The sequence below is a fragment of the Quercus robur genome, chromosome 11, assembly GCF_932294415.1.
Source record: "Quercus robur chromosome 11, dhQueRobu3.1, whole genome shotgun sequence".
NCBI classification, from domain to species: domain Eukaryota; kingdom Viridiplantae; phylum Streptophyta; class Magnoliopsida; order Fagales; family Fagaceae; genus Quercus; species Quercus robur.
The window spans coordinates 26,230,480-26,245,891 of NC_065544.1; the positions used below are offsets into that span (position 1 = coordinate 26,230,480).

General features: G+C 34.6%; 1 protein-coding gene across 1 annotated transcript in view; it reads left to right on the plus strand.

The window, feature by feature from the left end:
* Window positions 1–3,988: 3,988 nt before the first annotated feature.
* The window catches only part of LOC126707606 (anthocyanidin 3-O-glucosyltransferase 7-like), a 30,235-nt gene continuing 18,811 nt past the window's right edge, over window positions 3,989–15,412 (plus strand). The window contains exon 1 of the mRNA XM_050407342.1: window positions 3,989–4,930. Coding sequence (XP_050263299.1) covers window positions 4,162–4,930 — 769 coding nt within the window. The 5' untranslated portion in view covers window positions 3,989–4,161. The remainder of the gene's footprint in view (window positions 4,931–15,412) is intronic.

Genomic DNA, 15,412 nt, shown 5'->3' on the forward strand with positions numbered 1-15,412 from the left:
ACACAAGGCTAATTATGAGGAGCTAAAACCTAATTTACCAGAGCCAAAAAACAAGGGTTTCCCTACTTCAACACCAAAAGAAAAATGAACGTCTAGAGACATAAAAGAAATGTGCATCCATCAATATAGATTGAAAGAGAAACTTAATTAATTTTAAACAAAGGTATGTGCATGGCCTGCAAAAAATTTCAAAGAAAGTTGTTCACAGAGGACACTCATTCTCTGTTGTTTTTGTGTAACATATGCAACGTAAAGTGCAGTAGTAAAGTTGACTTGGCCCGGATTCAGGAATCGGCAAGTCTTGTAGGATGTCAGCTTGCCTAAATTTCTATGGCAATTTAGATCAATAACTCACAAAACTTAGTAGTTAATTTGGTGACTTATTGTGTATCTAAATCTTTGAAATTTTGTGGGAACCATAAATTGATTGTTGAGGAGAGTAAGTTTTCAGAAAAATTCACTCTTGCACATTTTTTACTAAGTTGTTTTAACTTTGGTTACTTAAGAGATTTCCCAAATCAGCTAGCTTTTCAGTCCATGAAATGGTATGGAAAATTGAAAATTGAATTTAAATACGGCATGTTATTTGTTCAGGATTTTCATAATCAATAATTGACAACTACTTTCAGAATCATGATAGTTTAGTCATTTATAGACTTATAGTTATCAGGATGTGGCCGTAGGTTATTTTCTCTCTTTTCCTCCACTTTCTTTGTCATGGGTGTAGGCTTCTTTTATGAAGAATTGTAGAATTATGTAACAAAATTTTCAATGTGCTTCATCATCATCATCCAGAGATATAGTTGATTAACATATCTTTTACATAATTTACCTTTTTTGTCTTTGTTTTGGGGGTAACACTTTCTGTGTCCATATCAGGCTACCATTCTGGCCTCACATGAAGCTAATGATCATGTACCGCTTGATGATTCCTCACTTCAGCAGTGCTCTCTATATGTAGATGTAGGTGTAGGGCAATTAGGCCAAACTTGCGATCCACGTTATTTCCATATATGTAGACGTATAGGGCATTAGCCAAACTTGCGAACCATATTAAAATCTTGCTTCCACTTTTTCCTTTTTTCTTTCAATCACTCAACAACTTTACCAAGGTTTACCGAGGAAACATACGAAAAGCTTGAGCATTCATATCAGTCAATCTAAAATAGCATAAGTACCACAATTTGTCCAACCAACCCCACAAAACCCACATAAGCTCATGCAAAATAGGATTCTAGCTACAGTACTGTTCATAAGAAATAAAAAAATTGATAAAAAAAATATTTTAATGAAATGTAGTGTAAAAATTTAAATAGATAATTTAATATGAGTAATTTTAAAAGTAATCAAATAAAAAAAATAGATAATCTGATATGGCAATGGGGTCTTCCCCGCTTCTTGGGGCCCCGCGAAGCCCCGCCCCACCCCATAAAACTCTACTTTTTGTTAATTTGCCCTACAATTAGTACAATTTTTTTAATGAAACCTGTTTCATTGATAAATATATACTTGAAATTACAACTAAATTTATCCTATCGAATCAAATAAATTTTTAGAAACAATTGAATAGTATATCCAAATGTTTAACAAGACAATCATAAAAAAATATCTCATAGTATAACACATAACAAAATAAAAGCCGAGAACCACATTAAGTAGAATAAAATAAACTAATATTGATATGTTTGTTTAAATAGTAAGGTTTTAGGGTATAAAAATTTATAATTATAATCCTTAGCAACGCGGGACGGGGTGGGTCTAAAAAGTCTAAACCCATCTCCGCCTCGCCCTGTGGTACAGGGCTAAAATCTTGCCCCATCCCTGCCCTGTGGTGCAGGGCTAAAATCTTGCCCCATCTCCGCCCCACCACCTTTGGGAGTGGGGAAAATCTGCGCAGGGCAAAGCGGGGAGGGGCAGGTTAGGCGGAGCGGGGAAAAATTGTCATCCCTGATTCTAATACTAAAATAAACAGACTGAATGCTCTAAGGATAGCTATGCAACTTTTGAAATTTTGAAAATGCAACTTATCAAGATGATGGCTACTATATATAGTACTATTCATTAAGAAAAATTTTTTTTTTCCTATTATTAGAAAAAAAGAAATATAAATTACTAAAGTCAAAAGTCATATAGTAGAGAAGATAATTCCTTTTGAAGACATTAACAATAGTCCAGGAGTCACTAGCATGAATGGCAAATCATATACTTGCAAGAATACTAATGAGCTTTAATTGTAGATTTGTTACCCACTGGCCAGCAAAAACCTAAGCCAAAACGGTTTTCTTGTTGGTGAAGCACTTGAGCTTTTGAGCATTTCTCACACAAAACTCATTTTATGTAAACAATGGCTACAATATTGTTTTTCCCCCCTAATATGAACGATATATAGGATATGCCGATATGGCATATTATTATTTTGAGTCATAGAATATATCATAGTATCTGAGTTGGCATAGATTGGTAAATGGGAATGTGCCATGTGGCCTTACAACAATACATGCAATAAACTTGAATTTTGATTAGATTATTAGTACATTGAGCTTGCATCTTGGACATTGTGAAAGTTGTTGTGTGATTGCATGTAATTATTGAATGATGAGCAGAAGCATAAAAAAAAGAGCACACAAAAAGGATTATGTGGTTTGGTCTAATGATCTTTGTCCACATGATAAAGCCTTTGATAGACCTTTTTGGGTGGGTTTGGTTCAACTTTAAGGAGATGTGCTTTTTGAAAAAGTGTGGTATGAAACTAGACCTTTTTAAAAAAAAAAAAAAAACTGAGAGATTGGTAAAAACTGTTAAAAAATGTTTTTTTGCAAAAACTAAGTGTTTGACTAATACTTATAAAAGTGACTGTTTGAGTTGTAAATTACCAAAAAAGACAATTTATATATAAGAGAGTTTTTTTCATACTTAAATCAACTACTTAAAAATACTTGCTAAAAAAAACTACTTAATAATAATGTTTATGTTTGTGTTTAGTTTTTTTTAGCATCATAATTATTTGTTATTACTATTAATGACTTCTTATCAATATTAATTAAATCTAAAAAACTTTCATCACAAAATGATAACGTAAAGAGATGATAAAATACATACTAATAATCCAAGTTTAAATGGTACTATATAAAAATGTAAAATAATAATAAAAATTAGATTTTTAATAAAATATGTGTGCAATTTGGTAATTGACTCTCATATCCAACGATAATATTAATGAAAGTGGCTGTGGCTGTTGCGAAAGCCAGACCCGGCTGTCAACACGTTAAAGCCAGCCCTTGTGTATTTCAAACCGCTGCTTTTCCTTCAATGCACTTTTTCAATACCTTACCAAATGCAATTTTTAAATTTCCAGCTTCAAATAGTGCGTTTTGGCTCCTTTTAAGTGGAACCAAACACACACATTATATTAAGCACTTGTGTTATAATAAATCCAATGTAAAATTTAAGTACTAAAAAATATTTGACTAAATCTAGACTAATCATAAACTCACACAAAATTAATATGTTTACTTATAAATATATAATAATCTTACAATTAATTTGAACTACTTGAATCATAATATATGTCCATTACCGTCACTCAAACTAAAAATTGAAGGCTTGAGTTTTGAATGTATAGTTTGGTAAGATACTGTTTCAGTACGTTGCATAGAACACCGCCGACAGATATATATATATTTTTTTTCTTTCTTTTTTGGGTGAAACGCCGACAGATATCTAGGACAATAGCGGTGGTGAAATTAAAAATCAGGTGGAGTAGACGTGTCACATTAATCGAATTCCCAAGGGTAGGTATGCAACTCAAGACTTTGATACAATGAACGCGTTGCTTCTATGACCACCAATTTTTCGTGTCTCCTTCTGGATTAACCATAAACTTCTTCCGACAAAGCAATATTCTCATCCCACTCTTTTTTTCCTTTAATTAACAAAAAAGTATATTCGGTTTTAGATTCTCAATCACATATGAGTACTGGCAATGTCCTTCATTGTAACATCACTCCACACATGATTCTTGTATAGGACAACTAATAATTATGAGCTTCTTACCTATAAAACGTAAGACTGAGAAGTAGGGCAAGTATCCCAGTGCCATTCATTGGAACATCTCTCACTCTCACACCCTCCTTACTTGATTCAACAGTCTAACCCATCAACATGTCAGTGACCAAAAGCTCTCCTCAGAAACATGTGGCTGTGTTGCCATTCCCATTCGGCAGCCATGCCTTGTCTCTCTTGACTCTGGTTCGCAGATTAGCAAAAGCTGCTCCAAACGTTCACTTCTCATTCTTAAACACACAAAAGTGCAACCATTCACTCTTCTCCGCAGCAAAGCCAGACGAGACCTTGCCCAACATAAAACCCTATGATGTGGCCGATGGAGTTCCTTTTGGCCATGTTCTTTCCCCAAATCCTATTGAGGCTGTGGAATTTTTCATTAAGGTCTCGCCACAGAACTATAAAAGAGGCTTAGAAGTGGCTGTGGCAGAGACTGGTATGAAATTCTCTTGCTTGATCTCCGATGCATTCTTGACATTTGCTGTGGAGGTTGCCGAGGATTTGCATGTTCCATGGATCCCAATTTGGTTTTCTTTGCCTTGCTCTCTTTCAGCTCATGTTTATACTGACCTTATACGCCAACGTTTTGCCAGTAATAAAGTTAAAGATGCAACCTTGGAATTCATTCCAGGATTGTCTCAAATGCGTGTTTCGGACTTATCTGAAGAGGTGATATCGGAGAAGTTGGAAGAGACAACTTTCTCACACATGCTGAGTCAAGTTGGGTTGGTATTACCACGAGCTAGTGCTGTGGTGTTGACCTCTTATGAAGAACTAAACCCACCTCTTATCAATCATGATTTCAAAACAAAGTTTCGAAATGTGCTTAATGTGGGTTTTTTCACACTATCGCCGCCATCACAGTCGGGTTCGGATTTAACAGGGTGCATATCATGGTTAGATGAACAAAAGGAAAGGTCGGTTGCGTATGTAAGCTTTGGAACTGTGGCTTCACCACCTCAAAATGAGTTAATAGCATTGGCTGAGGCACTGGAAGAGAGTGGAATTCCATTTCTGTGGTCTCTCAAGGACAACATAAAAAGCCTCTTGCCCAAAGGGTTTGTTGAGAGAACTAGATTGCAAGGGAAAATAGTGCCATGGACACCGCAGGTAAAAGTTCTAGCTAATTCTTCAATAGCTGTGTTTATAACTCACTGTGGTAGCAATTCTGTGTCCGAGAGTGTTGCATATGGTGTGCCACTGATCTGTAGGCCGTTCTTTGGTGATCATCACATGACTGGAAGAATGGTAGAGGAAGTATGGGGGGTTGGTGTGAAAGTTGAGGGTGGAATTCTCACTAAGAGTGGATTGCTCAAGAGCTTGGAACTCATTTTGGGGCATGAAAAAGGGAAGGAGATGAGAGATAAGGCCCAAGCTCTCAAACATACTGTACAAGTGGCTGCTAGTCCAAATGGTACTGCTGCAAAAGATTTCAGTCATTTGGTCGAGCTAACATCTGTGCCTTAAAAACTGTAGCACTAGGTGACACCTACAACTTGTATGGTGATTGGTTTTGCTGGTCTAATGCAAATTCCTCATTTCACTTTTTGTATTTTAATTTATGTTCATCAATCATAACTTGTAATGTATTCATTTATCTTTCCTTAAAAAAAAAATCAGGGTTCAATTTTTTTTTTTAATACATATCAAGTTATAAGTTATGATTAATGAAGCATAAAGTAAAATACAAAAAATAGAACTAAGAATTTGTATTCTTGTTGATCAAGACCATGGAGGCACTTGCGCATTGGAATAAAAAAGGTATGCAATTTAATAATTTAGTAATTATATGAGTAAGATTGTAACAAGTAGAGTTGAGCTAATTATAAGTCAAAAATTAAGTTATTCAAGTTTGGTTTAAATTTGTGTTTAAGATGCTAAAGCTTGTGTTGACAATCTCAATCTATACTATTATTTGTAATATTATAAACTTAGTAAGTATTTTTATCATGCCTAACTTTAGATAGGTTAGGAGAAATTTTAATTGTGTAGCGCACATTATACTATTGTGAAGCTTTCAGATTATAATTTTTTTTCTTTAAAAAAAAAAATACCAATCTTTATCATCAATTTTAATTAGTTTATTAAATATCTATGACATTTCCATTGTATCATTTATTCTCTTTCCTGTGAAATTAAAAATCAGGACCACGAGTAGCCAGTAGGTGTGCAACTCACGACTTTCATACAATGTGTTGCCTCTATGACCCCCCAAATTTTCATATCTCCCTTTCAACAATAATTAGACTCCACGAAAATGACTGACAATCATAGAACTTGGACAGGTTTTTTTTTTTTTTTTTTTTTTTTTTTTTTTTTTTTTTTTTTTTTTTCTGGCTTGTGTTTTGCTTTTATCTTTTTCAATTTAAAAAAATATATTTTAAGTGAAAAGAGGATTAAAATCTGGATGTTTCAATTGTAAACATTAAGAAATTTCATTTGAACTAAAAGGGAAATATATATCCACACGCGATGTATTATATATTGCGACTTTTTTAAGAAACTTTAAAAGGCAGAATATCAAATTAGGAACACATGGACAACCAAGTTACTACAAGCTGTCCGTTATGGGTTGAATCTTGAGTCACATGTAGGGTGGCAATTTTATCCATATTCATGAACCCGCCCATTACCCACCTTATTTAGATAAACCTTAACCCAACCCATTTGAATATTTGGGTTAAATGGATAAAGACTCATTTTGTTATTTAATTAGATGGGTCTAAATGGATAAATCCACCAATAACCACTAAACCCATCTAAAATTTAAATTTAAATAAACCCACAAAATCCTTCTAAAATCTAATACTTAAATAAAGAATATAACCTTCTTAAACCCAAAACATTCGGCCCTCAATCAAAAAAAAAAAAAAAAAATTCCTACATTTTCTCATCATCCAAACAAACTCGTAACAAACACAAAACCAAAAATAGCACACGATCACATTCTCGGCAAACAAACATACACTATAGAACACAGTCTATCTTCTTTCAATATCCTATCCATTTGCGCATAATCTGAAACCACAATACTCTGTTCGATATCAGTCTTCGGCAGCGAAATCTGGAACTGAATGACAACGATTTTCACAAGCTCGGGCTTCTGTCTCAAGTGATCGCTGACGACATGAATGACGAGCTCGACAACACGCTGAAGCTATCCTTGGCATAATCGAGCTCCAAAGCCTTAGTGTTCGAAGCAAAAGCATTAGGCTTTGTGAAGTCAAGAGTCAAGCTCTGTGGATGAGAAACATAGCTCGCCAGAGTAGTGATGGAGAACTGGGACACTATGGTCGGAGTAACAACCGGCGTCGGAGGAGTAAGAGCTAGGTTGGAGCAACAACCTTGTGACGTGGCTTCTTGTATAGCCATTTGATCATCCATCTTCGGAAAGCCCAGGAGATCCACCACCATTCATAGGCTTAGCAAGGTTTTGTTTTTGTTTTTGCTTTTTGCGTTTATTTTTTTGCTTTTGAAGTGAATGTGTTTTTTTTAGTGGAATCAGAAACGGAAAATAATAGCAAGGATACTATTTGTTTTTTTTTTAGTTTAAATTATATGGTGGAATCACTATCTTCCTTTGTTTGATGGACTTTCTCTTGTCCTATTAGACTTCTTTTTCTCATAGTGTTTCAATGCTCACTAATTAAATGGGTTAAATGGGTGGGTTACTAATTAAATGGGTTTGGCGGATAATGAATAATTAATTTATATATAAACGGGTCATAAATGGATAAATGGGTAATTACACACCCAACCCATTTATGACACAACCCATTTATGACCCAACCCACCCATTTGCCACCCCTAGTCACATGCAAGTATGTGTATAGCTAGTAAAATTGAATCACATAATGTTATAGAGAAAAATCTATTCCACACAATGTGATTTACACATGTAAAAATACACTAAAAACATGACTTTAAGTTATATTTTTAGTTTATTTTACCAAAGTGTGTAAAACATACTGGGTGCAAAGTCCCCCATTGTAGTCCCAAGTCCCCCATTATGTAAACAAAAACCACCCCAAAATTGTACAAAACAGTCCCAAAATTGTAATGATGTAATTGAATTTTTTTTAAAGAAAATATTAAGATGGGTCTTACATGTGTTTTTGGTTCCTTCAAAAAGACCCCCTTAACATTGAACTAATATAAATCCAACCTAATTGGAATCATAAATTGTTTCACCAAAAAATAAATTTTTATGAGTATGCTAAATAATCACTAACAATCACTTTCCTAACAAATTATAAAAGAGATGTTAATAAAACTTAAATACAAAAATCTAATTAGCAATTTGGCATTTTAAAAAATTAGAAGAATTATTTTTAGACCAAAACAAAATATAATATAGAAAGTATATTATAAAATATTTAATAGAGATATAAATATTAAAAAAATGCCCTCTCAAATTAATTGCCTAAGAACTTAAAATATATTTACAAATTGTAATACCAGGTTCCAAAACAAATAAAAATAATAACAAAATTAACACTAAAAAAAATTCAAGTTTAGGCAACGTTTGTTTTGGTGACGTTTTCAATCTGCTGCTAACAGAGGTATATTGTGACATTTTTTCCTAGCGTCACTATAGAGTGGGTTTATAGCAACACAATAGCAGCGTTTTCTTAAAACATCACAACAGATGTATTTTCAGCAACATTTTCCTGGACTATAGCGACATTTTTATAACCCGTCACTATAGTTATTAGACAAAACATTATAATGACGTTTTTAAAACGTCGTTATATATATATTTTTTGAAATAGTGTCAATGCCTTTAGTAAGTCAAATTTCCCCCCTTTTTTTTTGTTTTTTTTTTTTTTTTGTCCTTCACATGCTAACTTTTTTCCCCCCAACTTTCCCATGCATGTCCCTTTCACTCTCTAATTCATTTTCTCCCAAAATTTCCCTCAATTCACTCTTGCTCCAACTTTTTTTTCCCTTCCCTCTCAAAATTTTCAGCTTCCCTCTCACTTTTTTAGGGATTTTCCCCAAATTTTAGCTCTCTCCCTCTCACTACTCTCTCTCTCTCTCTCTCTCTCTCTCTAGAAAGCTTCTACCTCCACCCATTACCAACGTCGCCATTGCCGCTACCATCGTCAACCCTCTTTCTCCCTCTCACATCATCTCTCCCTCTCACTTCGTCTCTCCCTCACCCTTTCACAAAACTCTCTCCCTTTCTCCCCTCACTACCACCCTCTGCCACCATACCCATTCCCATACCCACTCCTTTTTCCTCACCATACCCATACCCATACCTATTCCCATTTTTTCTTGGTAAGTTTTTTATTTGATTTTTTGTTTTTATTATTGTGAAATTTTGGTTTGGATTTGGATACTTAACATTTAGGTTATTTATTTAATTTTCAGTTTGATTTTTGTGAAATTTTGGTTTAGATTTTGTGGTGTAACATATAATGTTCTTTATTTAATTTTTTTTGGTTATGATTTTTGTTAAATTTTGGTTTGGATTTGGTGAAGTGATATGGGTTTTGAGACATTATTAAACATGGGTTTATCATATTTAGTGAATTGTAATGAGTTTTTATTTGAATTTAAAGGTATTTGTTCAATTTAATTATTTTAAGTTCTTTACTATTGGTTTTGTTAGGTTTGGATGATGATGATGATGATGAGTGGTTTGCAATGGATTCTCTGATTCTAACACTTGCTCACGTGATGCATATTTTAATTTGTGTGTGCGTGTGTGTTTTTTTTTTTTTTTTTTTTGGTATTGAGGGGTTTTTGGTGGAAAAAAACAACAAACTCTATTGCATTAAATTAGAACCTTTTTTTTTTTTTTTTTTTTTTTTTTGAGAATGCACTAAATTAGTACTTCATTGAAGAAGTTCTTCGAATATTGTGAATTTTAATATTTGGTTGTTGATTTGTAAAGCACTGAATTACTTAAAAAAAAAAAGTAATTATAAAATTCCTTTGGCACTCTTACAGAACAAGACTTTTAATGTTATAGCATGGACAGTTGAGATTTCATCATTTTCCTTTGACCAGAGATCATGATAGATGTTAGGTTTAGATTTTATCATTAGATACAAAAGAAGAAAGGTGATGTCATGTCAATCACACACCTGTGCGTACATAAGCTCTATAAGAATCATCAATTGATGGCAGTGTATAACTTTGAAATTTTATTTATGATAATGTTTATTTTAGTAGATGCTGGAGGTAAGCGGTGTGATTTAGACAGAAAAAATAAGTGAACAGTTGTCAGCTCTTTAAGGGTTCTCTAGTTTGCCTACTAACTTTACCTACTCAGATGATCGGCTTATAATTTGACTGCTTTCTAGAAATGGAGCACAATGGGAATTGGTTGCATTATGGCTTAAGTATCATTATAACCATGATTTGTGATGGCGTATTTATGTTTTTTGTTAAAAATTCTTCTGTAGGGTTGAAGCACACAAAGATTAATTAATTGTTGTGTTATGAATATCCTCTTTTAATCATTAAGACCATTTTACTATAGGGTGTTAAAAACTAAGCTCAAGGGGGCTAAAATTTTCCCCAAGAGGAGCATATGGAAAGTAAGAGCTCCACCTAGAGTTCATTTTTCACATGGATAGTTGTTTGGGGAAAGTTTTGACACCAAATAACTTGAGAAAAAGAGGGATAATAGTTGTGGATTAGTACTATATGTGAATTCAATGGGGGAGCCTGTGGATCATCTTCTATTTAATTCATTAATATTACTTGGGAGTTATGGGCTTTAGTTCTCTGTTATTTTGGGGTTAGTTGGGCAATGCCAACAACATTTATGGCTTTATTCCCTTCCTGGAAAGGGAATGTTGACAAATTCAATAAGGGAAAATTTGGATGGTAGTTCCTTTTGAGTTTAATGTGGTGTATTTGGAGGGAAAGGAACTTATGTACTTCTAAGGGATATCTTGGTTGCATATCTCAATACCTTATATGAATTGACATCTAAGTAATCTCATTTTCGTATTTTGGACTTCCTAGATGATATGTCCTTTTGATGCTAATTTCTTGGCTTTTTGTTTTCTTTGTATATCTTCTCTATAAACCAAAAACTTTATTTACTAATTTCTTATATTTTGATTTTTTTTTTTTGAATGAGTATTAAAAGAGAATATAGATTAGCATATGCTCTTGCTATTAACAGTGATATAGTTAGTAAGTGCGTTGATAACGTTCTTATTAATTAGTCTCTTATTTTGCAAGTTAAACACTCATTTATTGTGATAAATTTTGATATTTTTTTAAAGGTGCATGCTTGGCTTGAGTATAGTAAGTAACACTTGCTTAAATACTTATTAAACCTTGTACTTGTGATTAATGTAATTGTGTTAGGGATGATTGTTGTGTTAGAGCAAGCGAATGGCTTGCATGGTGTTATAAGGTAGCTTCAATTAATATTGAGAGTGTTTATTAAATTTTGTAAATTTTGATAGATATTGTTCAATTATGTTTGTTGATTACCTTTTTTTTTTTTCAATACTTATAGGCATTCTATATTAGTGATTATGATAATTGTGGGGGGTGGATTGTTGTGTTGGAGCAAGCGGGTGACCTGCATAGTGTTATAAGATAATTTCAATTGCTATTGGGAGTGTTTATTAAATTTTGATGGATATCATTCAGTTATGTTTGTTGATTACTTTTTCTTTTTTTTTTTTTTAATGTTTTAAGAATGTATATTGTTAGGACATATGTGTTTCACATGCTAAGAATATATTTCTTGATTTTATGTAATTGGCTTATCCTTTGACAAAACGCACTTTACTTGTATTTGGGTAGATTTAGGATGTTTTAAATACTTCAAGAAATCTTGTTTCAAGATCAAGTATTGAAACTTTCAAGTCTATTCAAGAAAACAAGTTCAGAGTGCAAAATCATTAAAGCCCGACAGCTGGTCGACAGCTGCATCTATTGAGATTAAGGAAGCTGTTCTTCAATCGATGTGCTCGACATCTTCTCGACAGCTGCTATCTATCGAGGTTTAAGATTTTCAGAATTTCAATATGATTTTCTTGGGATCCGTGGATATGTCTTAGGGCCTTCTTTTCTTCTAAACCTAAACATATAAAAGGATCAGTTTAAGGGCTGTCAAAGGGTTCACAAGTTGCACAAGCTTTGAGCAAAATCTGTTCAAGCAAATTGTGACCGAAGACGAAGTTCTTACCCTAGTTCATCTCTTTCTCTTGAAGAAGTTGCTGTGTATGTGTATCGTAGGGTTTTGTGACCAAGCAACTTCTTGATCTTCATCGTGTGGATGAACTGAAGAACTTTGCAACCAACAACCTTCTTAGTTGGTGATTGAAGTCGCGTACTGGGAGTCGTGCATCTGAAAGGGGAACTGTCACTACAGAACAAGTCCAATTGGGTATTGGGGTAAGGGTTCAACTGTAGGTTGATAAGGTACTTGGATTCCTTTACTTGTAACCGCTTGTTGTGATAATAGTGGAGTTTCGGGAGTGGTGACCTGAAAATCCCCCGGTGGGGTTTTTGCCATTAGGTTTTCCCCATTCGTAAACAAATCACCGTGTCTTTTATTTTCCGCTGCATTTTTAATTTATTGGTGATTTGTTTGTACTACCACGCGTTTGCATGTTAAATTGATTAGTTAATAACTTGGCTAATTAATTAATTAATTTCTATCACAAGGGGTCATTCAGTTTGTGGCCTATCAAGTGGAATCAGAGCGGGCACACTCTGATTAGGATTTAATCTTTGCTGTGTTGATCCATTGATCTCTGTTTGTCATGAATAGAGGACAGTCATTAATCATACCTTCTTTATTTAATGACACTAACTATGCATACTGGAAAGTACACATAAGAGCTTTCTTGCAGTCTTTAGATGAGAAAGTGTGGCAAGCTGTGGAGATAGGCTAAACTAAGCCTACAGAAGCGCCAGCCGACTGGGATGATGCCAAGATTAAAGCGGCAAACTTTAACAGCAGAGCTTTGAATGCATTGTTCAGTGTTGTCACCAATGAGGAGTTCAAGAAGATATCCTCCACTGAAACTGTCAAGAAGGCTTGGACCATTCTCCAGACAACCTATGAAGGTACTAAGGCTGTCAATGACTCAAAACTTCAAAGGCTCACTACAAGCTTTGAAGAGATAAAGATGGAGGAGGATGAGTCTTTCGATGAGTTCTATGCCAAGCTAAAGGACATAGTGAACTCAGCCTTCAATTTTGGGGAAACCGTTCCTGAACCCAAGAGTGTGAGGAAAGTGCTCAGATCTCTGTCCGAGAGATTTCATACCAAGATTACGGTAATAAAGGAATCAAAAGATATTGACAAGATTCCTCTGACTGAGCTGGTTGGAAACTTGTAGAACTACGAGCTAGGGTTGACTAGAATAGGCAAGTCGGGTAAAAATAAGAGTATGGCACTGAAGGCCAAGAGTAGTGAAACAGATGAATCTTCTGATGATGAAGATTCCAAGATGAATTCCTACATCATTAGGCAGTTCAAGAAGTTTATGAAGAACGCCAATGGAAAGGGTTTCGACAAGGACCGCAGGCAATCAAATTCTTCTCAATTTAAAGGCCAAGACAAAGGGAAGAAGGATGCTAAGAAAGGTGGTCAGTACACTGTTCCCTCAGGACCTAAGTGTTTTGGGTGTCAAGGCTTCGGTTACATGAAGCATGAGTGTCCTACATACCTCAAGAGCATTGGGAAGAGCAAGGCACTTACTGTTACCTTGAGCGCCACTGAGCCTGAGGATGATTCCGACAATGAGGATGACGAAATCTTAAATGCCTTCATGGCCACGGTCAATCCTACTGATGGGATTGTTGAAGATGTGGTTGAAGAAGAAGAACTGGTGGAATCTAAGTTTGAGAAGATGGATGATCAAGATGACATCCATACAGCCTCTGAGAAACTGTATAAGCTTTCTAAGAAGCATGAGAAATTATATAGGCTAACCACCAATAAGCTCAGTGACGTGGAACTTGACCGTTAGGAGCTTTCCACAAAGTTTGATGAGGCCAATTAGACTATTGGAGCACTGAGATTCGAGAACAATTTCTTGGCTGAGAAGACCAAGAAGCTTGAAGTGAAACTGTTTCAAGTCAAAGCTCAATTGGAGAGGACTTCAAGCGCAAAGCTGGATGAGATGCTCAGCTTTCAGAAATCTGCTTCAGATCGAACAGGCTTAGGGTATGATCTTTCTTCCTATAATACTGCTTCTTCTAGTACTACTGTTTTTGTTCCTCTTGCTAATAATGTTAAAATTGAGAACAATGAGATTAAAACTGAATTAGCTAGTGAGAACTTAAACAAGGGTAAATCTATCTTAGGAGCACCCCCTAAACTTAAGAAGAAAGATGTTAAAAACCCTAGGGCTAAGAAGGCTAACTCTCAAAAGCCTAAACAAAAGAAGCAGCATCTATGTCATCATTGTGGAGCTGTCGGTCATACTAGACCAAATTGCTACAAGTGGTTTGCCACTCAACAGAGCAACGACTTGATAGCATCTGGGAACCAGAATCAGATTCAATCCTCTCTCGCCTCCCTTGGAGATCTTCTCAAAGCCCTCATGTTCCTTTCGAACTTGAACGGTTTTAATTCTTCCCCTTCACTGCCAGTTCAAGGGTTTGTTAGACGGAAAGGTTCTTCCAAGGTGTGGAAGGAAAATAGCTCCAAGTGATTCTATCACTTTTCTCTCTCTCTTCTTGTTTTTGTGTGTGCATTACTTATGTGTTTTGCTTTCATGTTTTGAGTTAGTCTAGTTTTATACTTTGTTTGTTTAACATGTTTTTGTTTGGTTATTTTTCAGTTTTTTCTTTGTTTTTGTTTTTCTTCATAAAAATAAAAAAAGAAAATTGAAAAATCAGAAAAATACAAAAACAGTGTGTGTTTTGTACGTTGGTACTTGTGTACCTTGGATGACCATTGAAACTCTTCTAAACTTTGTATTGTTTGTAGCTTAGATGAACATCTCTATGCACAACTAAGCAAGTGAGTTTTGTGGCTCGTGTTTATGATGAGTAAGATTAAGTTGTCTCTTATACTTAACACTCATATCACTCTTTTTGACGGGAAGGACTAAAAAATCCTAAGAGAAAGGCATAAATAACCATCTCATCACTGTTGCTCGCCAATCATAATATGACACATATATGCTTCGGCATAGCAAAAGTGTAGTGTCAATGACATTTGTGTGCTTAGGCATAGCAAAATTTGAATGTCAGATATCATTGGGTATTTCTTTTCTCTCTCTAATAAGCCCTGCATGATATGTTTAAAAGGAAAAATATGCAAAGAAAATTCAAAAGCAAAAAGATCAAAAATGCTTTAAATATAATTGCAAGCATGTATTCTAAGAGATGTAGGAGTTATAGGATGTAC